General features: G+C 43.0%; 1 protein-coding gene across 8 annotated transcripts; it reads left to right on the top strand.

Annotated features, from left to right (window-relative positions):
• Positions 1–592: 592 nt before the first annotated feature.
• On the top strand, positions 593–25,431 carry vwa3a (von Willebrand factor A domain containing 3A). Of its 8 annotated transcripts, none has more exons than XM_079520507.1 (32): positions 593–698; positions 1,191–1,313; positions 1,490–1,602; positions 1,801–1,884; positions 2,480–2,534; positions 3,148–3,255; positions 3,375–3,481; positions 4,818–4,949; positions 5,138–5,240; positions 5,851–5,913; positions 7,772–7,927; positions 8,259–8,397; positions 8,844–8,947; positions 10,786–10,866; positions 11,050–11,144; positions 11,307–11,426; positions 13,411–13,485; positions 13,955–14,120; positions 14,900–15,089; positions 16,219–16,289; positions 16,430–16,597; positions 16,724–16,772; positions 17,400–17,501; positions 17,718–17,815; positions 17,926–18,078; positions 18,417–18,525; positions 19,427–19,571; positions 22,678–22,822; positions 22,919–23,070; positions 23,340–23,460; positions 24,944–25,041; positions 25,205–25,431. In XM_079520507.1, the coding sequence occupies exons 2-32, from the start codon at positions 1,206–1,208 to the stop codon at positions 25,239–25,241; spliced, it is 3,447 nt and encodes a 1,148-aa protein (XP_079376633.1). In that variant the 5' UTR covers positions 593–698; positions 1,191–1,205; the 3' UTR covers positions 25,242–25,431. The 8 variants fall into 8 exon arrangements, with proteins under 8 accessions (XP_079376633.1, XP_079376636.1, XP_079376635.1 ...); XM_079520510.1 differs by having other exon boundaries at positions 596–702; positions 8,265–8,397; XM_079520509.1 differs by having other exon boundaries at positions 596–702; positions 11,053–11,144.
• Positions 25,432–25,990: the final 559 nt, after the last annotated feature.

Genomic DNA, 25,990 nt, shown 5'->3' with positions numbered 1-25,990 from the left:
ACAGTGTGTTGTTTTTATGCGTTGCAGTGTAGTGTCCTGCTGCCCACTAAGATAGATTATTATGTCAGTGTGCTGCCAAAGTGCACTTAGATGGAAATATGGTTGCCATCTGTTCATCTGATGCTGTTCCAGCTTTCTATTCCACCTTTAGAGAAGAGGGGCCTGGACTGAGAGGAACTACTGGAATCAATGCCACATTTTGCCTGCAAAAATCATACACAAATCTAACAATTTCACCACAAATGAGCCCTGGCCATTCATTCAAGAGGCCATTATGCCTGGCTGTCTGTTTTGTCTCTCTGTCTGCGGTCTGTCTGTCAGATTCTGTCTTATCAGATATCTAGTAATGCAATGTAAGATATCAAATGTGTTTTTGTAGTGCATGCTTTTCTTTGTATCATATTCACATTATTTATCTTAACCAAAACAAACAAACCACCATTCAGTCACAATCTAGAGAGGTCACCATACTTGAAGTGAATGCATGCATGCGCCCCCGTGTGTCTGTTTGCAGAATTGCTCCGTTTCCTTGGAGATAGAGCAACAGTCAAGGTATGGCAAGTGGCAATACAATACAATACAAGAGTGAGGAAGTCGGAAGATTAAATGCTGAGCCTACATTACACACCAGGCCCAGGCAAGTAGGGCCCAAGCGGATCAAAGTGGAAGATCAACGTCGATTCGCGTGAAATTACGGTGTGGGTAATTAATAGCCGTTGTTGATGAAATGAAATGAAATGAAATGAAATCTATATTTACCCAGGGTATCTGGGCTAAGCTCAAGAACTTGTTTCCAGCCAGGCCCTGCTCATAGAACACATTTCATCGTAGTGGTTGATGCCTTGTTCAAGGGCATTTCAGCGGTGGTAATTTTAACGTGTCGGACGGCTGATTCGAACTGGGAACCTTCCGGTATCTAGACCGCGCCGCTATCCGTTCGGCCACCGCTGCCACTATCACTTAATCTTTACTTAATTTACTTATTTACTTAATCTTGTCCCGGTAAATAGACTAATACTATTTAATCGATAGCCTATGGAGAATTTGTGTTGAAGTTGAACATTCACTTTGATTTGTTATGTTGACGTTTCACCAAAACGTTGCACAGTCCTCCTACATTAAGAAGCCTAGTCTGTGATGGTGGGATGATATTGTAGCAAACCTCGATCTGCTATTGTTTGGTGGGTTAGGTTTGTAGGAGAGAGATGGAGCTTGACAACGTGTGTTCGCTCAGTGGGAGCCCTGCTTTGGAGAACCATGTACCAGATAATGATCCAACTGTCATCACCTGTGTCAATCAACAAGATGTACTGGTAAGAAGAGAAATCAAAATAATTAGGCTTATAGGAAAACAGATCCAGTATAGAATAATACGGATATAACGGTTGGATTTTTCTCCTGTGAGGTTGGCAATGTCACTATCCTTCTGGGCTCTTACACTGCCTGACTGTGTGTGTGTGTGTATGTGTGTGTGTGTGTATAACTTCAGCAAACAGAGAAATTACCAAATCAGTCCAGTGAGTGGAAGAGTTCATCTGATTGGCTGCAGTATCACAGTCTGCACATGTCTGAGCAACTCTCACAGCACACTGCCAAGATCATGTAAGTGTGTGTCAGTCTGGGTGTGTGTGTGTGTGTGTGTGTGTGTGTGTGTGTGTGACTGTGTGTGTGTGTGTGTGTGTGTGTGTGCACATGCACATACACTGATTGCCATGGCTGCAGTACAGTAATGTTCACCAGTACATCTTTACTGCTTGTCTTGTGTCCTACTGTTGTGTGTGTTCTTTGTTGTGTGGCCAGACTCCAGATGGATGGAGGAGGAGCATGTGGACAGCAGCAGAACAGCTCTGAGGCAGTCAGTGAGCTGGAGTTTAAGCTCTACCAGTGAGTACTGTTGAAACTGAAAAGCACACAACAATAGAGCATACACACACATCCACTAACTAAACGCCAGGTGCCAGGCCGAGGTAAATAATAGAAAAAAGATAAGATCTGCACACTGGAATAAGCTCCAAAGCTTCAAAATGTATTAAGGTTCCTTACACCATAGTGGTTTTGGTAATGTTTTGGGGGAAAATTGCGGGAAATGTTTGAATTTCTTTCGAAAGATGTTGCTGCCTATAATGGCATGCTCAAAAGCATATGTGCTTAAGCTCTCTACCAGTAAGTACGGCTATAACACTTGCACACTCAAATCACACGCCCACACACTAGTACAGTACATACAGGAATGTAGCAGACATCTACTGTCACTTAAGTCTCATATAATTATAATGTGTATCCATTTATGCTAACATATGGTATGCATTCTGAGCACCAACACATGTGTGGTGCGTAGCGCAAGCACCACAGGTCTGCCGTCATGCACAGCAAAAAACACAGCTGCATTGGCCTGCTTTAACAAGGCTGCACCTGTGACTAGCACCTGCTTGCTGTCTCCACAATCCTCTGCAATGATGTTCTCTGGACTGTGTCACAGGATGATTGAATTGTACCACGGCAGAATACGATGGCTCAACCAAGGGAGCAGGAAGGTACAGTACTACACTGGTTCTCAACCAGTTCTCGGGACCCATGTGTGGGCCGCGGACCCAACTTTTATGGGTCGCGAGTAAATATCCCTTTATTTTCTGTTTCCTACATTTTGTGTTTAATTATTATTTCAAAAAATGTACAAAAAAAAATCAACATTTGTCATATTAAGTTAAAAACAAATTCAAACGTTTAATCCATTAATTACATGAAAAAAATAATTGCTAATATAACATTAATATGTAAATAAGAACTTAAAGTATACTATGTTAATTCCATTGATCCGAGGTAGAACACAATCGATTGATTGAATAATGTGATCACAATGAATGTGTTCATTCTTAATGTTGAACTTTGGTAGAATGTTTTACAGTATAGCTGCTTGGGCATGATCTGTCCAAATCTGTCCATCATCTTTGTTACTTCTGTGCTGTGTTATTCCGGAACCAGAGTAGCGATTCCATTATGGCATAATATGTAGGTCTCAAAATTACATTTTTAGCATGGAAATGAGCACATGCAAAGTCGATAAAGATGATAACATTTGGACTTCTATCATGCCCAGCAGTTCAAGATTGTTTTAAAGGTTAACGCAGATTCCTCTGTATGAATCAGGTATTTGGCGTGATCCAAGGTTCCAGAGTGGGACTGATTATTGACAGCTCTGATGCTAACTGTAGCTCTACCGAAGTCAGACTGCAGGAGCTACAGACAAACCTTCAGGTCAGTGGTAGGGTGTCACCTGACACAACCTCACGAGCCAACCAATGAGCGTAAACCCAATTTAAATGGTGTGTGTGTGTATGTGTGTGTGTGTGCGTACGTGTGTGCGTCCGTCCCAGTGCCTTATAGAGGAGCAGCTCAGCACCAAAAAGCAGCTGTACCTGATGTCCTTTGGCTCAGACCACAGCAGCCTGTGGGACAGTCCCAAGGACATCAATGCCTCCAGGTGAGACCAACAGGTCACCATTCAAATCAGGTCAAAGGTCTCTCTCTATCCCAATCATCCCCTGCGATCTTATAGTACCAGGCTTTGTTGATTCGTCTTAAAGTTTGAAGTGAGCATCACAAAAATATGTTTGACAAATGTAAATGTAACACCCTACACCTGCATCGGTGGGGTTATGTGCAATTTTTCTTAACTCTGTTATGTTCAATTCATGTTATCATAAAACATTAGCATAATGTTCCACATATGCTGGATTTCTGCTATAATGCTACTAGTGAATTACACAGTATACTATTTGATGCATTCTATAGTATTATAATTGTGGCTGTAGTGAGTCTAGTGACTACTGAGCTATAGTTAAATAAGATGTTAGGTACTGTACTTGTGGGTTAGTACTGACTTGCTAATCCCTCTCAAATGCTCTCCAAAACAAAGATTTAGGCAACATGTTCTAAATGGTTTGGCTGCGTAATAGAACATAGCCTTCAGTGGACTCTTTCAAAAAAGTAACTCCACAGTGCACTTTTTCTTTGCCAAGCCTTGTGCCTTTTATCACATGTATTCAATTAGTCACATGTCCGCACAAAAGCCCACTAAAAGTTGTGTCATTCATCACTCTCCGGATATTATTGCTGACACACATCCCTTTAAGTGTTCTGTTGCGATGAAAGCCCCTATTATTCATCTGATGGTCTTAGGGTATCTTTAAGAGGCTTCTAGTCACTTTAGTTTAGGTTCTTTGTTGCTGTCCATGGACTCTGAATGTTTATCTACCAGTAGGAGATGGAGGGGAGGCTGCTGGGGGTGTAGTCTCACGACCCACAGAGCAGTGTGCAGGCCAGTGTTTATTTCTGCTACGGCCCTTGGTTTATTTTTATTAGGGTATTCATGTCTATTTTGATATGCCTCTTGTGTTATTTTAGATGAGTCACTGGGGAATGTGTGGGCACATTTGAGAACACTTTGTGACTGTGTGAAGAGAGACAAGTTCAGACAACACATGCACACAGTCACACACATTGAAACACATGCACGCACGTACACACACACACGCACGCGTGCGCGCGGCTAAATGTGGAGGACAGAAAAAGCTCCTGTGTTCTGTCTGTAGTAAATATCAGTGCCACAAAAAGGAGATAAAAATAGAATATCCGAGTCCAAGTGATTGTCTGTTGTGTAACTCGGGATTACATGAACGTTCAGTCCATCAAAGTGTCTTGCAGCAAACCGCATAATGAGCTTTATATTGAATGTATCCCTGCGACTATCCAGTTTCTGCATATTTTATCCTACTGCTCGGTCTGTGGCCTCGCCTACCATTTGTCTCTTCCCTCAGACTACAAGAGGCCCATGGCTGGGTCAGAGAGCTGAGACCCATGGGAAACTGCAACCTACTCCAAGCCCTTCAGAGAGGCCTGGAGCTGGGACGCTCTCAGCTTGACTCCTTGGTCATCATCCTGGGATCCAGGTCAAGATCTACTGTATCTAGCCTCCCTCATAATTTGTATTCTGTACAAATGCTTTCTCACGCGCAACCTTATAACCTCAAGCTCATAACCTTTGTAGCCGCCAACAAACAATCGACTGATTGTTCCCTGTCTTCCTCCTTACTCTTTCCATCCACGTCTGGTCAATGGCTCATCTGTCCACCTCCAGGACCGAGCAGACACCAGACGCCATCGCTGAGTACGCGGAGCAGTGCACGCTGGGACAGGAGTTGTCAGTCCATGTCGTGTCTTACTGCAGCAGCAGTGCCACTGTGAGTGGAAACACAAATAAACATTTGGATCATGTGAATCTCAGGATCCACATGGGAACGACTTGGCTTCGATATGGATCGGAGACTCATGAGGCCAGCCTGTAATGTCAATCATCTGTGTATTACATTAGTCGTCTATGACTATATCTATGACATATGACCCAAAATGAGGGCAAGGTTTCAGCCCGATCTGATTCCAGGATAAAATTAAGTTAGCCTACTGACGGTGTGCACAAGAGAGCTGGCATTGATTGGTCCAGCGGTTTGTGAGATTAGCTCCTGACACACACACACACACACACACACACACATCCTCTTACAGATGACTAGCCTCTGCAGAAGTATGCCATAAGAATTGGTTGCACGCAATGACAATATTGTATGCTTGATTGATTAAATACTTTAATAATAATAATAATAACATTATTAACAGTACATTCAAAGGTTATGCTAAAAAGGCGTGGGGGGCTTGTTTCCATTGTGGTCCATTGTAATCAATTCATCAGTAAGACATACAATACATACCGTACATTACATTACATTACGGATATTTTAAGTTATTTTAGGTTAGATTTCTATGAATGATTTACTGTGGTTTTGTTTCAAACAGAGCACTGTAAAGAGACTTGCTGAGGTGACCCATGGCCGTTACCACGTCGTCACTGCTTCACGGGTAAATACTATAGTTGTGTGTAATGTATTGTATGTGGCATGTGTTCAATGAATGTTGAACGCATGGTTGCCATCTAGGGTTGTCCACAACCAAATACATTCTTAGTTGACTAATAGTCGTAGGAATGTGTCGACTGATCTGATTTAATCAACAAATCTGTAAAATTACGATACAATCATGCAGAGACCAGACCTTTCCTGTTGGTGACATTGAGAACTGAAACTGAACATTATAATGTTGATTGCACAAAGGCTACAGGCTGAACTGATTATTAGAGATTAGAGTTTACAGGAGAGTTACTCATAATTCTTCAAAATATAATTCATTCAGCATTGAAAAAAGCATAAAAACAAGTAAACACTTTAATTGCCCGGGGTTATTTAATCCATTACATTATAGCGCCCAGTCGATTTATAAACACGGACCACTTTTACCGACGGACCGGATGTTGTTGTGAATGTGTGTGTAGCAGCTAACAATAGCCACACCACTAGAGTCAATCGACAACAACGGGAGGTAAGAATAAATCTATCGCGACTAGCGACTGGACAGCGGAGGGCCGTCTAACACAGGATGTTTTTTTTATAATTAGACGGGATGATTTAGATCGCGAGTTATTAAGGTTTTAAGATTTTTGTTGTCGTCGGCTAAACAGGGGAGGGACATTTTCAATGACGTCTCACTGTTGCGCAACATCGAGGATTGCACAACAGGCGCTTCCAGGCTGTGGAGCGATGTGATCCGTTTTCATATCAATAAACTTCGTCTTTTGGATCAAACTTCGTTTTGGGCGTCGGGCGTTACTAATAGAAAGGACAAAGAACTTCGTCCTGGGCGATGGGGGTGTTAACTGACAGTCTTGGTCAACTAGGACCTAGCCTTGGGGACCGCAGGTGTTTTGTTTTCAAAAGGAAAAAAAGGCCTGAGCAAACGAGCCAGGAAATCTGGCATAGGAGTGGGAGTGAACCTTGTAATAATTCAGTATTTAAGTCCGACGTCATTTTGTAGTGCTACGTTACGTCCGGGTCCAAGTGGCACCAGCTCCCGTCCGCATCTCATTGTCAATAGAATATCTAAACGCGTGAATCTTTTTACAATGACGTTATTTTTCAGAAAGGAAGCCATTGAGGGTTAAAATGGGTCTTAATGCTTCCAACTCTAGTAGAATTATTAATGTTTTGTACAAGTTTCCATGACAAAAAAAAATATGATGTGGAGACAATAAAGACTATTATTATCATTATTATTGAAGGTGGTAACAGTCCATTTGCTCAGTAAAATATTTCGGGGGCATATTTATAATGTTTGCAGGCTTGAGTATGTTGAATCTAGTTTGCATTAATGAGGATTTAGTTGACACAATGAAATAAAATGGCGATATTATTCCGCGTGGGGCAGACGGCCTGTCACAGCCAGATTTGGGAGAGCAGCGCAGCTTTGTTGTTGCGAGGAAAGCGGTAAAATGAGACTTTCATGGTTGTTTTCGTCTCAGATTTAGTCCGACGGAGCGTCACAGTATAACTCTATGGGGACACAAAAGCGTATATGGGGACACAAAAGTAGGACCCGGAAGTATCTCACGTGCTCGCGCTCACGTCACAGCTAAAATACTGAATAGTGCAGAGTAGAGGGCGTCGCTCCAAATTAGGTGATGTCAGTGTTCTCTGCTGTGTTCTACCAGGGAGGAGGAGGGGGATGGACGCACAGATTGGTAAACCAATAGGATCCACCGCCCCTCTAGACCAGAAATCACACACACGGGGCAGGCTAACTAGGACCAAATCAGCCAATAAATCTGTGTGTTTGTGTGTGTGTGTGTGTGTGTGTGTGTTTGTGTGTGTGTTTGTGTGTGCGTCAGTGTGTAGTAGATGACAGTACAGATGTCAGTGTGCTACGGCAGGAGATCCAGGTTGCTAGGGACCTGCTGAGCCAGACCGAGGCCCTGCATCAGGGACATCTGGAGGACATGGTGACAGTCCTGGAGGACATGACAGTCTCTGGCACAGATGGAGAGGTGACTCTCTCGCTTTCTCTCTTTCTCACTCTCCCTCTTGACCAACTCACCATTTTGCTAAACATCAACATTTCTACCCCTCCTGCTTTAATCTTCTGCATGAATGTAGCCTATACTTTGTTATACGAGGAATAGCCAATACTAGATCTATAAGTGAACTTAGATATAGATCTGCTATTTCGTCTATTTTTTTTATTCTTTGGAATGATATTCGTATGTAACAAGGATCACCATTTAAAACAGTTGCTACACTCTCTCAGAGTTGAGTCAACGTCAAGGTTTTTACTGTGCACGTGACACAACTGTTTTATTTAAATGTCTCGTTTGCCAGCTGCAGATGTCTGCAGAGCGTGAAGACCTTTCACTGCTGCTCCCGTGCCCAGCCGATCGTAGCTGTCTGCTGAATATAAAGCCATCAGGTGTCCAAGATATCTGCTCAGCAGATTGGCTCCATAGCGATGGATTGAAAGGTATACTGCCAACTATTGATTCCATGCATGCCTCTGGGGCTTAACGAGAACAGGCTCGGGGGGAAATCTTTATTTGTCGAATTCTGCTAAAATCTTGTTCAAGTTTGCTGCATACGTTGCTTTTCATCCATATGAATATACTGTAGTGTACAGTATATAAAAAAAACCACTGACTGTGGAGATTAAAGAAACTGACTATGTTAGCAAATCACTGAGCAAGACCAATAGAACAATGTGAATATAGGTAAACGAAGTATAATACAGTATATGAAGATTGTTATTGCTTAGGAAATATAGATACAGTATGCTAGTTTTTGATATGCTAATGTAGATTAACTGATTGATTGGTAGGGAGAAAGGAAGGTATACAGACAGACAGATTGATTAGATAAGACACTGTTGCATTGTTTTTCCACCTCATATGTTTCATCCTCTCTGTGCCTTAGCTAAGAGACTAGGACTGTACCAGGTTCTGTCTCCTAATGCCTACTCCCCCGTGGAACAGTACGTGCCCATTCTCAACAAAACGGTCACGTCCACAGTCCACGAGGTACCATCAGATGTGATTTCGGTTCCCTTCTTTGTTCTTCCTCTGTTATCTCTTTTTGAAACATCACAACAATCATCCTGTCAATGTAAATTTTCTTCAACCAGTGAGTTACCAGCTATGTTCTCCTCCAATCAGCTGTGGGCAGACACGACACAAATGAAAACGCTTTTTGTTCACTCACCTGCAGGAACAGATTTATTCCACTGCTTTCATTATTTTACCAACAGATTTCAGCTTTATAATATAAAAGAAACACCCCAGATGGCGTTTGGCCTCCTGCTACTGTGGCTGAGTGGTTCTCAAACATTATTTACCAGTGTACCCCTGCAACAATATTACTTCAGCTGAGTGCCCCCTTAACCAGCACAAAACATTCTTTGACCTGGTTTTCAGTTGTAAGTTTTAACCACTTTTTTGGGCTTTAGATATCTCTAAAAAAAAAAATACAGCGAGCTTGCTGGACGCTTATTTTTTTATTGGTTGGTTGTTGAGGGAACTGGGGATTGGTTGTATTGAAATGGCATATACATTATTTTTCTAATGTATCATAGTTTACAGATTTAACTGACTTTATGAACAACCAATATCAGACAGAATCTATATATATATATATATATATATATATTTTTTATCCCTAGTAGTACTTTATTATTAGTAGCCCAATTTGAGAAACTAGAGTGGTGCCCGTTGGCACTGGCCTTCTTGGAACGATGCAAGTTGGAAATGCATGCCCCACCCAGATATTTTTTGTCTGTTTCCCTTATATGCCCTTTTATGGAGTTCTTTGTCAGGCATGCCCAAATATGGAGTCTATGCAGACGTCAGAATTATGTCAGAACAGGCCAGCTCCATATATGGACACTGGGCAGTTCCCTGTACAGACCCGGGCAGAGGCCTTTTTGGGGCGGTTATGGACAACCGTGGGTCCGACCGACTCGACACCGGGCACTGCACCCCCTGTGGTGGTGTGGAACACGTGTGTCGAATTTGAAGTCGTTGGGGCGAACGGTTCTCGAGTAACGTGGATTACACACGTACGTTCAGACGCACAGAGACTTGGTGCATTTCTTTATAGATAGATAAGATAGATAGAAGATACTGTCATATACCAACTGACCACCCTCAGTCAAGGTTTATCTTCCCTAAGGTTCCATAAAGCCTAGTACTAGAGTACACTACTTACTTCCCCTGCTTCCTTCAAAGCCTAATTTATACTTGCGTCATATGGCTGTGTCGCTTTGATGAAAATAGCTCACTTTTAAGTGAAAGCCAAGTGTACTTTGAAGTCAGTGACATTGTGTCGCACAATGAAGCCTTTACCTTGTCCTCATTTTTTATTTCCCATTTCATTCTTTCAGTCCAGTTTGTGTTAAAGCTTCTCTTTCATTTTTTTCTTTAATTGTTTTTAACTGTAGATGAGGAAAGGAAAGAAGAACCTAGTGGTTTTAAGACTAATTAAAAAAAACATGATTAGTGGAAATAACGGCACTCCAAAAGATAAAAATGTAAGACTTTAAGATATATTCACTTATTTTCTTTTCTTTTGCTACATCAGGCTGCTAATGCATTTCAGCCTGGATCCTTCATTAGAGCATCATAAAACTCTTTTAACCACTTTAACCCTGATTTGTTATAATAAAGAAAGTGGCACTGAATATAACAAGGCGCCAATGAACGCCTGATCAATCCCTTGCTCTTTTAGAGATGCCATACTCATACTGTGTCTGGCCAACATAGTGTGCAGGTTCTGTTCTTTCCTAATGATCATATCCTATTCCTAACCCAACACATTGACAAGTGACAATTTTTCATCCTGTCGTTTTTGGCCGCCTAACCAGAAAGCCATGGTGCAGTTTGAATGGCACGACGGAACAGTGAAGAATCTTCACGTGGACCTGCCGTGTATTTTTAACTACCAGGTGTGTATGAAAGAAAGCCCACGACATGTCCCCATCCACTGAATTGTTTTGTTTTATTCCTCACCCCCGTAACGCTCATGAAACCTTGTATGTCACCATACCTTTTGCCTCCTCCTACTCTCCTTTTCTCTCACCCATCTCTCCTCCATATGTCTCTGTCTCTTTCTCGGTCTCTCTCCTCAGAAGCAGCTCCAGGCAGTGGTGTGTGCGTTGGAGAGGAGGGTGCAGTGGCTGAGCTGTGGAAGCAGGCAGATTTGGGGAGCAGTGTACGAGAAGAGGTAGTGTAGAATAGAAGCCACATGCTCTCCTTCCATTATCTCACATCCTGGAACAATCAGTCAGTCAGTCAGTCAGTCAATAATGTGTCCGTCCATCCATCCATCCACCCTTCCTGTCTTTCTTCCCCTTCATCCTGTCGTCCTCTATCTGTATTTCCATAGGGTCCAGATATTGGTTGATATGTCATTGATGAACTCTAGCCTTTCTCTACCAATTGACCTGTTCCTCAAGAGACTACTGGAAGAGCAACTGTCCAACACACACAGTTTCAACATTATCACGTAAGCTGCACGCACGCACGCAGGCAGGCACACACACACACACACACACACACACACACACACACACACACACACACACTGCACTGTGCACAGTCTATTTGTAGATCCTGTGTCTATAAAACAGTTAAAAGCTCATCTTGCTCGATGAAGGATAATTGAAGCCTTGCTTGTTTCACATCCCCTCTGTCCCACTTCATCAAGAGTGATCTTGTTAGGTTGTGCGTAATGTCACTCTAATTGATTTAGCTTAAAATCCCCTAGCTGCTCTTTCAAAGCATGACCTCAGAGAGCCTTTTCCCAAAATTACCATGACATGATGGGGCGGCAGTGGCTCAGGGGTAGAGTGGCCGCTTTCTAACCAGTAGGTTCCAGGTTTGTTCCCGGGGTCCCTCAGACTTTGCGTGGAAGTGTCCTTGAGCAAAATGCTGAACCCCTAAATTCTCCCGATGAGCAGGTTGGTGCCTTGCATGGTTTCCTCTGCCATCGGCGTATGAATGTGTGTGTGAATGGGTGAATGTAATGCACAATCTATGTAAAGCGCCTTGGATAAAGTCGCTATATAAATGCACCATTTACATGAGAGGACTCATCACTTTCATCAACACCAAAACTGACAACATGACATGAGATGACTAAACCACTTCAGTTACCTACTGTACTTCAAGTAAACCTGCGGACGTCAAAGTTATATGTGTCACCCTCACAATTTACCCTAGGGATGTTAAAAGCAAGTATCAGTTCACAGAGTGGGGTTCAGGGACACTCAGGCTGAGAACCACTGATGGAGAACATGTAATAACACTAGAGGTTCGGCCCGCTATGCGGCCCTCGCCCCTAGCGCCACACGTCGCCAAGAAGGAAATTGCTGGATTTGACAACCGTCCCTTTATTCTGCCCTTCACATCTAGTAGCGGATGGCACATAAATAGTATGTGTACTGTAGTTTATGTAACAGGGTATCTGCACGTTTAGTCAAGTCAGATTTAACTTTTTAAATACCTTACAGACTTCAACACTTGTCAGTCACTTGGCATAATAGCAGCACAGAGCATGCATGCATGCAAACAACATGTTCCTCCAGTTGGGGGGGGGGGTGTGTGTGTGTGTGTGTGTGTGTGTGTGTGTGTGTGTGTGTGTGTGTGTGTGTGTGTGTGTGTGTGTGTGTGTGTGTGTGTGTGTGTGTGTGTGTGTGTGTGTGTGTGTGTGTGTGTGTGTGTGTGTGTGTGTGTGTGTGTGTGTGTGTGTGTGTGTGTGTGTGTGTGTGTGTGTGTGTGTGTGTGTGTGTGTGTGTGTGTGTGTGTGTGTGTGTGTGTGTGTGTGTGGTCACGTGACAGTAAGCAGCCAATCACAGGGCTCACTGTTAACATGTGTTCTCTGGGTGAACATATGTGATGGTCTGAGGTCCAAGCCAAATATATATATATATATATTTTTGGTGGATGAATGGATATTGTGCCTGCTGTATGGTTGCAACATCCTACTGTAGTTTCCAGCAGAGTCCCCCTCCTGTCTCACTGCACTCTCTTTGTAGAAATGCAAAACAATGCACTGGTATAACTCAAAGTATCACTGAATAATACACAATGATGTGCATAAATTTGTTTTCACATCATTAATTCCCTCACTCATCTACCACTGACTGTAGGGTTTCTTAATGTTTCAGTTGTTTAGCACGCTTCAACGGCGAACAGCTCCGTTTTCCAGATGCCATCTGTTCCACCGTCATTCTGCTTCTGTTTGATTTGCATCTGGAATCCCTTGACAGTCAGAAGCTGTCCTAGAAACAATAGATCATTCATGTCACTGTGTAAAGTGTGTATACCCAAAATATAATTGCACTGTTTTACTTTTCATCTCTCATAAAAAAGTCAATTGTTTTTGTTTGTTTTTCTCTGCATTCTCCTTTGACGTCCGGGCATGCCTTTGAGATCTCGTCGTCAATCTTGACACTTCTACGTTGTGCTGCGTTCCATCATTGTGACAGGTTTGGTTCCAGCGTAACAATGTGGAGGGAAAGGATGGCTCCCCCTACCCCAGAAAACCTTGGAGATGCTTGGCAGTAAGGCCGTCTGTGTGTGCATGTGGCTATGAGGATGCTGTGTGATTCTGTCAGGTGTCTGCTTTTGAGAGCTCCTCTTTCCTTCTCTGTATCGACTTCAGATCTGCTCTGTACTGGCACAGCCCTCAGCTGTCAGAGAGACCGTTGTTCACATGCTGCCTAGTCAAAATGCAACTTTAAAACACCATCTGCCGTCAAAAATGATACTCGGATAAAACTTTTGAACAGAGTTTGCAGTGTGTGTGTGTGTTGTAACTTGTGTGTGTGTATTACTCTTACCTTTGTGTAAGAATTTAATAAAAGATGTTCTTATTAGTTGCTAATTTGTCATGGGATTAATCGGATTAGCTTCAGTCTAATATTATATAAATACATTATTAGTCAACACGCATTGGACTGATGTAGTTTATCAGTGGAACCTGATACCTCTTATCTCCAATGTGGACCTTGTTGCAATTCTTCTCTCTAGGTGGTTCCAGGGCGTCCAGTATTCAGGCAACAGCACCACTCTGGATGGTCTGAGACAGGCACTAGCTGGCATCCTTCACGACAACAGCGGATATGGTGGTGCATCCTCTGATCAGCTCACACAGGGGGTCTACCTCCTCACCAGCGGGCTTCCTGTCCAAGAAATGGTGAGCAACATGACCTGGGATGCCAGTCACAACACACAAATGATTATGTCTGTCATCACTGTCAGGTGGAAACATTGTATGTACAAAAATAACAAAAATAAAGGCCCTGTGTTCCAGTCAGTGGATCCAATTGCAGTTATTATTTGGTCACAAGCTCTTAATACTTTTAATTGGTTAAATATTTATCAAAACCCACAGACAGACTTAACCGCTTTCAATTTGGCATCCCTATTTTTGGCGTGTGTCACATCGTGTCACAAGTGTCACATCGCAATGTAATGTGAGGTTGTAGATCTGTTATTTTTGCTATTCTTATGGGACACTATACAATGAAATGTAAAATGGTTAAATAGGACATTCATTTATGAAGGTTTCTACCCAACAGCAATGATATACTCACAGTCTGACACAGACTGACTGTGGCCATGAGAAGACAAAAAAAAAACAATAAATAAATGGCTTTCAAATGGTTCTCATGGGAAGAGCAAATGGATAATATGCACTTATGCAGAAGGGGAATTGTGAAGCCATTTTACTGTTGTCTAGCACCCCCTGCTGTCTGACATTATTCATCTTTTACTTTGAGGAATCACACACTGGCACAGTACTGCACACATCATTAATAAAACTCCAGACCACATAGGGAAACTGGGATTGAGTATAAATACTAAAATGTATGCTTGTGTCTCATTTTCAAAGGCAATGAATGGTTCATGTCTCCACTTGTATTTTGCTCATTATCATTTCAAACAATCCTTTCCTGAACATCCGGTTTTCAGGGCGAGCTATGTTCATACGCGTCCGAGTCCTGCAGTCGTCAGCGCCTGCATCTCCATGTGTGTCTGTGCACCAACAAAGAGGAAGACAAACACCCTTCTGTTGGTTACACCGACCTTCACAGAACAGCAGGGGCTCTGAGAGAGCTGGCACAGGCTGGCAGGGGACGTTTTCATTGGTGCACAGAGGAAGGTACTAGAAAGATCGCACGCACGCACGCACGCACGCACGCACGCACGCACGCGCGCGCACACACACACACGCACACACGCACACACGCACACACGCACACACACACACACACACTAACAGCCTCTCACACATGCTCCAGCATGTTGGCTGATGTAATGGTTTATTAGGTTACCCATGCACTTAAATGTCCATATACAGTGTCAGAGTAGGACGTAAGGGCCCTCGACAGTTCATTACAATACATCAGAAACCACATTGTAAAATCCTGAGTGGTCATTTAACTCTGATTATACTCTCTGAGTTGAAAAAAATGGATATAAATGAGCACTGGGGATTTTACTGTGTAAGCTAATCAAAGCTAGTTTGCATTCTGAGAGGCCCACATTTTAAATTGACTTGAGGGAAGAGCTTTGGAGAGGGTGCAGACGAGGCAATGTCTCCCACCCTGAGAGGTCAGACACGGCTTCCGCTGGTGTATATGAGAGGCAACTGCACTCGTATTAGACGACACACTGGAAGACTAGACAAGTAGATGGGGAAAGACAGGGGGAGGTACACAATGACATTTAGAATCTTCATTTAGCGCTGGGTGCATTCTCAGATAAATGAATACTCCAGATTTTAATGGGGAATTGTAATCTTGCTGTAATAATGCAGTCAGTGTGTTATCGAGCTGGTTTGCAGGATCTGTCTTGAGAGATAAGTGTGCTATTTATAATCCTCCCATCACGTTTTTTTTTTAAATATTGTTGCAGATAAATGTTTTACTGTAAACAGCTGCTTAGTGGAGCCTGTAATTGATATCACAAATATGTAATTTGGTACAGAAAGATATGCTCTTAAGCTGTCAGATGATTTGGACACTGTCCATGTCATGTGCATTATGGCTGTATTTGTTTGTGTATGTCTGTGATTCGCAACCTTTTTAATTTCAAGAACCCCCAGTTTGACATGACCCCCGTTTGATAAATGTTTGTTTAATCTCTGTGATCCTAACCTACACTGTAAATTACTCAGTGTCTCATCTGAGAGTGTACACAAATCAGACCCGTAAGGGTGCATTTGGACCCCTTCTGGGTCCAAATGCACCACCCAACATTGAGAAACAGTGTTTTATTTGTACCATCAGGAATCATGGAGAGTGATGATATTACATTGCTAACTGAAGAAATGGAACAAGCAGCTAGTTACTGGGAGAAGGTGAGTGTACACGGCTGAATATAACAACTACTGTAATAATAAATGCACATACACAAAATGTGCTAAAGCGAGTATGTTGAATGATGACAAGGTTCGAGCCACAGTAGCAAACATTTCACTGTTTTCTACTGTCTTTCCAGAGTTTCAAGCTGGTGGAGGCTCTGACCCAGAGAGGTAGCTGTACATGCCCAGGCGAGGTGGTCCCCCCTGGGCAGAACGGCTCAGCTCTGATCCCCCAGCACTTGAGGTCCTCCAGAGATGGACCCATTCCCCTGCCTAAACCTACAGCACTCACCATAGCCAGGCTGGTGAGCACAAACTCCACACATCTCACTAACATTTTGTATTCGGCATAATAAAATAAAAATGAAACCTCCTTATTTATTAAACCTCCTTTAGTTATTAAAAATAAAAAAGCTTGTGATTGATTTCAGCAAGCCAAGTCAGAGGTTTCCAGCACTGCCAGAGCTTATACCCCCCCAGGTAATTCAGGTGAATGTATGGAAAATGCCAGCAGGTCTTGTCCCTTGCTGAAATTGTAATTGACTGTAAGGATAGCTAAATTGAACGGTCCTTAAAGCAGCTCCATCCAAAACAAAGTAAATGCTAAATCTCCACCAAACAAACGTACAAATTAAATCGTAATATTACAATGCTTCTTTTAAGAAGCCCAGGCTCCGCTCCTTCTGCAGTCTCTTAAGACCAGCCTTTTCTTCCTTTTTAATTACGTGTAGTGCTTTATGCTGTCAGCTCAGGTTTGGCATTGTGTCTGCTGTCTCCTGAATAAAAGATGATAGTTCTATTTCTGTCCTCCTTCCAAAACTACCCCACTCAGGACGTGCTGTTGTTGTTTACCTGAAGTATAGTCACACTGAAACTGACACAACATGAATCAGAGGCTTTCATGCTTGGATTTTATTAAGTGGTTACGATGAGTAAAGACTTGTGTTTATTTTTACCACCATACAGTTGCAAAATCAAAATGTCAGTTCTTTGTTGTTTCCCTGAAAGAGACATGAAATGAATGTGTTATTATTAAGCTAGAACACTAGCTTTTACAATCCTCTAATGGGTTATTGATTAAATGTAAAACGTTGATTGTGGCCTCAGGTCAGTCCATGAGTGGGAAGAGGCCATTAAGTACTAAATCCATGCAGAAGAAATGCAATTATGCGTCCCAGTCTTTCTTCTACCTTGAAGATGGCAATTTGGGTGAGGCGCACACACACACACACACACACACACACACACACACACACACACACACACACACACACACACACACACACACACACACACACACACACACACAAGACAAACTGGCATAGATCATTACAGAGATAGCCACAGCCTATGTGTATATGCTCAGATGTACATTGCACAAAATCTTCAGCATCATTTCATTAATGCAAACCTGCTTCATTACAGGTGTGATGTTTAAGTCTTACCCCAAACCTAAAAGTGTACGCAAGTCCATACCTTCTGTGGCTCTGCCCAAACGAGAAGACCTCTGCTCCACTAAGCAGGTATAATACACAAATCATAAGAATGCATTATTTACTCATCATCCATACACATCTCAACAGCAGAACCTTTTGCCTCCCCTCTACTGTCATGTTGCTACCCTGCCACCTAGTGGCTGAAGCGTTACAGTGTCAGGAGGCTGAAGCTGGACCTTCACCGCCTCCTATCTGGACCGGACTGTGCTCATGGGAAGAAGCTGGTTCCTTCTGTTCTCAAGGCTGTCTCTGCACGATACTGCTCCATATTCCCCACTGTCCAAATCAACGTGAGGACGAATCTTTATCTTTGTTTAACCCATTTTGACCTGAGATCAGATTCTAAAAATGTCTTCTACATCCTGACAGTTTTCTGAAAAAGCTATGTTTCTGTGTCAGTCGTTCTTCGATTTTTCAAAAATAGCAGACCTACAAGCTCGTAGCGCGCCACTCGGTGGCGCGCTACGAGCTTGTAGATCTGCTATTTTTCAATAGCTAAAGCATAACATAATGCTAACACCAACAGGGGTTCCCGCCCAAAATGGGTTAACAAACAAGTGTAGGTTATATTACATGTATACACATGTCATCATTAAAGGTCATGTTTGATTGTGCTTGTGGTTGCCAGGGGGCAGTAAAACACCTGCAGCTGACTCCAGGGGAGTTGGAAGACTATCTGTGTCAGACACAGAGACTGTTGCAGCGCTACCTTCAAAGACTACACTGGCTGCTTACAGGTTAGCTGCTCACCCACATTTAGATTTCATTTAATCAAATGACACACGTCTGAGCTGACTGGTGGACTAAAAATGGAATAATGGATAATTGCGATCGAAGGTCGCAGTTAACTATGGAATCGTGCATTTCCCGTCAGTGTGTGTGTGTTGGTTGGTTGGTTGGTTGATCAGGGATGGAGCACGTGACATCACGTGACATCATCAGGGATGGAGCATGTGACATCACGTGACATCATCAGGGATGGAGATCAATATTAATCCCATATATGGAGATCCCTGATGTCATCAATATTGGCCAGCAACTCTACATCTGACCTCAAACCCTTAGATCTCCATATATGGAGCTGACCTGTTCTGACATTCCATATGTTGATCCTTCCCCATCCATGCTTCCTCTTCGATGTCTCCCTTTTGACTGATTGATAACTGTCCATTTAAACTCTAGACGGGCCTGCCCCAAAGTTATTAGTGCAGCCGGCGAAAACTAGAGTTCTTAACAGGCCCGCAAATTAAGATCTTACCCCCCATGCCAAAGCACCAGCGCTCGCCCAGCAGTCTGCTGTCACCCAGGCGGATGCGTGCGGGGCGAGGTCACTTCTCGCCCTCAGGCGTCTTACTGGTATGAAAACTATATAAATTAATTGAATGGTGTTGATTCATTAACAAGCAAGCACAAGTGCATGCTTGTTCAATATTGTGAATGTCATTGTCATATAATTTTAAATGTAGTTAAAAGGTTGGAGGTTAATAATACTCTACTAGTCTACGGTAAAATCATAGTGTTAGTTTGAATTTAATGAAACGTTTGACACTCGGGGTTAAATGACCACAGTAGAGTACATTTCAGGCATTCTTTCCTGAGTCGTCTCCTCTGTCCCTCATCTGTCCGTCTGTCCTCTAGGGAGCAGGCGAGTGTTCGGGACGGTCCTGGAGAAGGATGTCTGTGTCCTGGTGGACGTCTCAGGCTCCATGGCCCCCTCTCTGGCGGAGCTGAAACGAGACTTGTCCTCATTAATCTGGGACCAACTGCACCACAACAAGATCAGGTAGTCTCTGTGCGTACTGCGTAGGACAAAAGCATGGGTCGAGTTCATTTGTGCAGCCCTTAATCATTCACTGTTGTAGTCTCAAAGAGTTTCACAGGCCCAATTAACAAGGGAAACAAAGCAACACAACCTCCAATAGACCTTGATAGTCCATAGATCTTTAATCAGGAGGAAAGGTCTAAAGTAAAAACACCTGACAGCAAATAAAAGGAAGTAACCGTCACAAAAGACAGGGCTCCCCTTTTTAATCTATGGGCCCCCAATTTACACTGTATGAAAGTGTTAATTTAACAATGTGAGAGTGTACAAATGCAACCAAATGTGATGAAGGTCGTAATAGACCGAAACATTGTAGCCTAATAAACTACTGCTGTAAGTGAAGACAGTGTGCAGGACTTACATTTTTGCTCATGTTGCACTGGTTGCCTGTTCCTCCGCATCGGGCCCAGTAGGTGTGCAAAAGGACTTTTCTCGACAAAATAAATTATTACACACAGCCATGGTCAAGAATTGAATTGGAAGCGCAGGACCGTGAATGGGGTTGATGTCCACGGGGCATCCACACACCAAGGAGGTGGTTTTTATTTAAGAAGTGCTACGATTCATTACTCACACAGGGTTGAAAATATGACCTAATGTCCAGTTTTATTTTGACATTGTGTTACTGTAAAGTCAGCATTGCAGCTCAGAATAGAGCGCTGGACAGTGTGTTAAATATGTCATTTATTCTCTTATTCTCTTTTCTATTATTTACCTCAGCCCAGCACCTGGCGTTTTATTTTATTTATGTATTTATTTGACAGGGACAATTAATCAACATTTCAGTTTTCACTTCCATGTAAATGTGCCAGAGTTAGCCATAAGCTAATTTTCATCTGTAGTCCCTGAGCAGGCTCTTAAAATGGTAGTAAAACTAAACATACAATGACACATACAGTACAATACAATGCAATACAATACAGATAAGTTTTGTTAGTGGATGTGCGTGCTCTATTATCTCTTTCTGTCTGGACATATCCCAAACACTCAAATGGAAGGCCATGCCCATGGGACACACAGCTAGTGGAAGGCCGTGCCCATGGGACACACAGCTAGTGGAAGGCCATGCCCATGGGACACACAGCTAGTGGAAGGCCGTGCCCATGGGACACACAGCTAGTGGAAGGCCATGCCCATGGGACACACAGCTAGTGGAAGGCCGTGCCCATGGGACACACAGCTAGTGGAAGGCCATGCCCATGGGACACACAGCTAGTGGAAGGCCGTGCCCATGGGACACACAGCTAGTGGAAGGCCATGCCCATGGGACACACAGCTAGTGGAAGGCCATGCCCATGGGACACACAGCTAGTGGAAGGCCATGCCCATGGGACACACAGCTAGTGGAAGGCCGTGCCCATGGGACACACAGCTAGTGGAAGGCCATGCCCATGGGACACACAGCTAGTGGAAGGCCATGCCCATGGGACACACAGCTAGTGGAAGGCCATGCCCATGGGACACACAGCTAGTGGAAGGCCGTGCCCATGGGACACACAGCTAGTGGAAGGCCGTGCCCATGGGACACACAGCTAGTGGAAGGCCATGCCCATGGGACACACAGCTAGTGGAATGGGAGCCGTGGTGCTGTCTGACACAGATCAGCTGATATCCTTTTAGCATTATTGTATAACCATAATGCCATACATATATACCATACATATATAGTATTCAATCAAAGCTGTGGATAGGAATGAAGAGAGAACTTCAGGACCATCACACTGCACACAGCCTTACACTAGCCGATAATCGGAAATTTTTGACGCTCGGGGGGTGCCCGACCGCTCAAAGCGCGATCGGGATCGGCCCGATCCACATCAAGAATGTTTGATATTTGCTCTGCCCCGCGCCGATTATCCTGTAGTGTGTGGTGCTATCAGATTTCAGATTTCAGATTGAAAAAAAGCGGCTAGTGTAAGGCCACCTTTACAGTAGAGTACTACATGATGACCTATATTCTATTGAAAACATCACTCACATAAACATGACACACACTCAGACAGGGGAGGTGAAACAGTCCCAACGACGATTTCGTCCTATTCCTTGCCTTCTTTTGATCAACGCTAAGGATTGTTTGGAGGCCAGTTTCTGAATACCACATGGACAGACACGGGGCATATAGGAAGAGAGGAGATCTTGGTGTGATGGTCGTGTGTCTTTGTCCGGAGCTAATCTCACAAACCGTTGAACCGATCAGTGCCAAATCTCTTGTGCACACTGCCTGTAGCCCACCAAAGTACAGTATATCCACTATTTAGTTTTTCTACATATGTTTTAAACTTTGCATTGCACAGCTTTGTGTGTATGTCTGTCCGTTCAGCACGGAATGTCCATTAGCTTAGTGTGGCTTTGTGTGTATCATGTGACATCATGTTGTTGACATCATCAGAATCAGACGTCGTCATTGTGATGAAAGGCACCGCTCACTTCACCCTTTGTCAAGTCCCGCCCGTGGTTGTGCCCCTCTTCGCACCCATTGGTTGCCGTTTCATGGTTGGACAAAAATCCTCTCTCTCCATCCACTACCATTGAAATAACATGTTTTTCAGTTGCTTCATATTGATATTCTGTGCACTCAATTCTTGTTTTAAACTTGATGTCTGTAAAAAGGAACATCACAGAACATCAGCATGGTGACTGGGCATATCATGTTTGTTTTTTTCCCCAAAAAAATGTTTTACCAAATTCAACATAAACAAAGCGGAACCAGGGCGGAACAAGGCAGAAAGAGCCTGCCTGCTGGTTAGTCAGTCAGGGACCAATCAGAAGGTTGACATGGATGGAAGTCAAAGCGACTTGGATTGGGCTGAAACCTTGCCCTAATTTGGAGTCTTACATCATAGATATGTTCTATTAAACTCTATAAACAACTGACTGACGTCATAGTTGACGGACATCACTGGCTGGCCACAGGAAGTCCAAGATCCACTTTGGAGCCACACCGTTCCCATGCTGTGGATCCCGAGATCCACATGATTAGATGTTCTAGTTTTATAGTTCAATTTCTACCGGCAGCATCTCTACTTGGCCTGAGCCTTTAATTACATGATCATATTTCTCCCCCCAGGTTCTCCTTAGTTGCATTCTCCGGGGAGGTGAGGGTGTGGCGCACAGCACTACAGGAGCCCAGTGAGGAGCAGTGCCTCAGTGCTGTGGAGTGGGTGTCTCAGCTGGACACCCATGGGTGCACCAACACACTGGGGGCTCTGCAGGTGAAACGCAGCTATTGTTTCCATTGATTTTGTGCCATGCATGTTTACTTGGCCATTTGTCTATATTATATAACCTCGTGGTTCTGTTCCTTCCAGACTGCCTGTGGCTTCGAGGACAGGGTGGGTCTGTACTTGCTGAGTGACGGCAAGCCTGACTGCAGCTGTAGCTTGGTGCTCAGAGAGACCAAGAGACTGACCACTGGCAGACACATCACTGTACACACTGTGTCTTACAACTGTTCTGACAGGTACTGGATATACTGTACACAGCTAAATGTGTTATTCAACCACTTAAAGGACCTGTTCACCCAAAAAATGACTTATTTTCTATCAACTACACACCCCATGAAGCCTTGATATCATGGAGACTTTTTAGTTTTTGTCACATTCCTAAGCCAATATTTTGACGCTACTCCATTAGCCACGACAAAGGAATTCAGTCCATAAATGTCATCTTGAACACCAGTAAGTTATTTTTCATTGCACGCATGTTGCTCGTTGGCTCTCGTCTAAACAGTGCGGCAAATGACTTCCTGAGGGACATGGCACACCAAACTGGGGGACGATATCACCGCAGCCACGACGATGCAGATACACTCACCACCAGACTGTTGGCTTCCAGAGGCCGTGATGTAGACGTGAGCAACAAACACACACACACACACACACACACACATGTACAGTATATGCGGTACTGTACATACTGGTATGTACAGTATATGAGCATGTATAGGAATGTATTGCAAATCGCTGCTAAAGCCATCAACATCCCTTTGTTTTAGCCAGTGCCTAGGAAAATAAACCACCCCTCCCTTTCACAACTTGTTGAAAGCCAGTTCAATTCTGGCACATGCACGCACGCACACGTGTGCGTGTGTGAGATGAGCATTCATGAGCGTGTCAGACTGCTCCTACCTGTTTTCACTGATGCAACAAATTTGAACGTATAATATTGTATCGTATCGAATATTGATATATTTGGCATGAATATCGAGAAATTATTGTGCAGCCCTAGTATAGGCACCATAAGGCACGTAGGTATATACTGTATGTGTATGTGTTCGACTTTTGATAGCATTGTTATTTGTACAGGATGTATACATGTATTATATAATATTGTATTATTTTATGTATTTTATGTATTATACTATTGTGATTGAATAATTATAGGGGATGTTCTCTATATGACCTTTGGGCTTCTATAACATCTCCTGCAAAGTATCTGTTTATGTATTCTTCTTTTTTCTGATTTGATCTTTTTTGTGAACATACCTGTAAATAAAACAAAACAGTTAAAAATTTGATGAAACTTAAAAGCAATGGCATGAGTCGCTAGGCTATAGGCCCCATAGATATATATAAACTCTAGATAGCTCACCCGCGCTGTTGGCCAATGGAGAGCGACGTCGTTACGTGGCGGCCATCTTACCTCGGGACACATAACATTGTGTCTATGGGGCATGTACTCTTAAATGACCATAACTTGCTCAATTTTCAACCGATTTTCAAACGGTTTGGTTTGTTATAAACGTCAGAGACGTCCGCATACTTATATGCTTTTATACGACGTTCATATAAAAAAAAGAAATTAAGCAGATAAGCGTGAATCATAGCCACGTTGACAACGTTTGTAATAAACCAACCCGTTTGTAAATCCGTCAAGATTTGAGCGAGTTATGACTGTTTCTGTTTGAGCTGCCATTGAACATACTGTACTGTAGCCCCGAAGTAAGATGGCTGCCGGGTGAACGACGTCAGAAACTCCGCCTTGAGCCATCTAGTGTTTATATATATCAATGATAGGCCCTATGTGAAATGTGGCATAGCAGAGCATAGCAGCACATTCTCAGGAATGACGCCTCTGACCTGTTTGACTGATCTGATGCACTCAGCGTGCCAAAGATATATGACACTAATTAGTCATTAGTATGTGAGATTACTATAGCTGCGAACAGTGTGTGCTCACGCTCGCGTGCACACACACACACAAACACACACCACGCCCACTGCTATGCCCTGAAATGTGGACTGATACCAAGGATATGTATGTAAAATGTATTTAAACATTTATGAACATGAACCTATTAAATGCTAGGGTCTCTGTTTCTTTCCACCCAACAGTCTCCTGAGCTGCCAGACTTCGAGGGAGATGATTTAAGAGGATTAGCTCGTGAAATTAACAAATTAGGACTGTTTCGGAAACAGGCTCAATCTTTTAGGTTGGTGTATAGTCAATCAATTTACATTTTACGGTATAGAAATATGTATCGAAAATGACACATTAAACAATACACCTTTTATTGCCATCACATTGATACATGTGTTTAAATGTATAGCTTGATTGATTGATAAGACTATAAGAAAAATACGTTTATTTTACAGAGACATCATTACAAAGAAGACTGCGGATACAAGCTGACGTAAAATTACTGACTTATTTCCATCTTGTGTCCATGGAGGTGGCACATCCATATTAGGATAAATATTATTACATAAGAATTCATCTGTGAAAAGATTGTAACTCAAAACTGATGATTGCATTGATTGCACAATAATGTGTAATCAAAGTCTGTATGTGTTCAGTATTAAAATAAATAAACTAGAGCTATACCTCCCTTGAGTCTGGTGATTTTATCAACTGGATCCTCATCATATATCTTGCTCTAATTCAGTGGTTTTCAACCTGTGGGTTCTCGCCCAGGGGGGTTCCCACGTGTTTTGTTGGGGTCCCCAGATGACAGTAGTAACAATTTAAGGACATTTTTTCAGTTAACTATGGAATCTTGCATTTCCCGTCAGTATGTTGGTCGGGTACGTGTGTGTTGGTCGGGCAACGTGACATCATCAGGGATGGAGCACGTGACATCACGTGACATCATCAGGGATGGAAATCCCTGATGTCATCAATATTAAGCCAATATATGGAGATCCCTGATGTCATCAATATTGGCCAGAAACTCTACATCTGACCTCAAACCTCAAAACCTTAGATCTCCATATATGGAGCTGACCTGTTCTGACATTCCATATGTTGATCCTTCCCCATCCATCCTTCCTCTTCAATGTCTCCCTTTTGACTGATTTAAACTCTAAACAGGCCTGCCCCAAAGTTATTAGGGCAGCCGACGAAAACGAGTTCTCAACAGGCCCGAAATTTAAGATCTTACC

The sequence above is a fragment of the Electrona antarctica genome (genome assembly GCF_951216825.1).
Source record: "Electrona antarctica genome assembly, chromosome: 14".
NCBI lineage: Eukaryota > Metazoa > Chordata > Actinopteri > Myctophiformes > Myctophidae > Electrona > Electrona antarctica.
The sequence above is the reverse complement of the archived record's forward strand: the minus strand, read 5'-3'. Positions and strand labels throughout refer to the sequence as shown.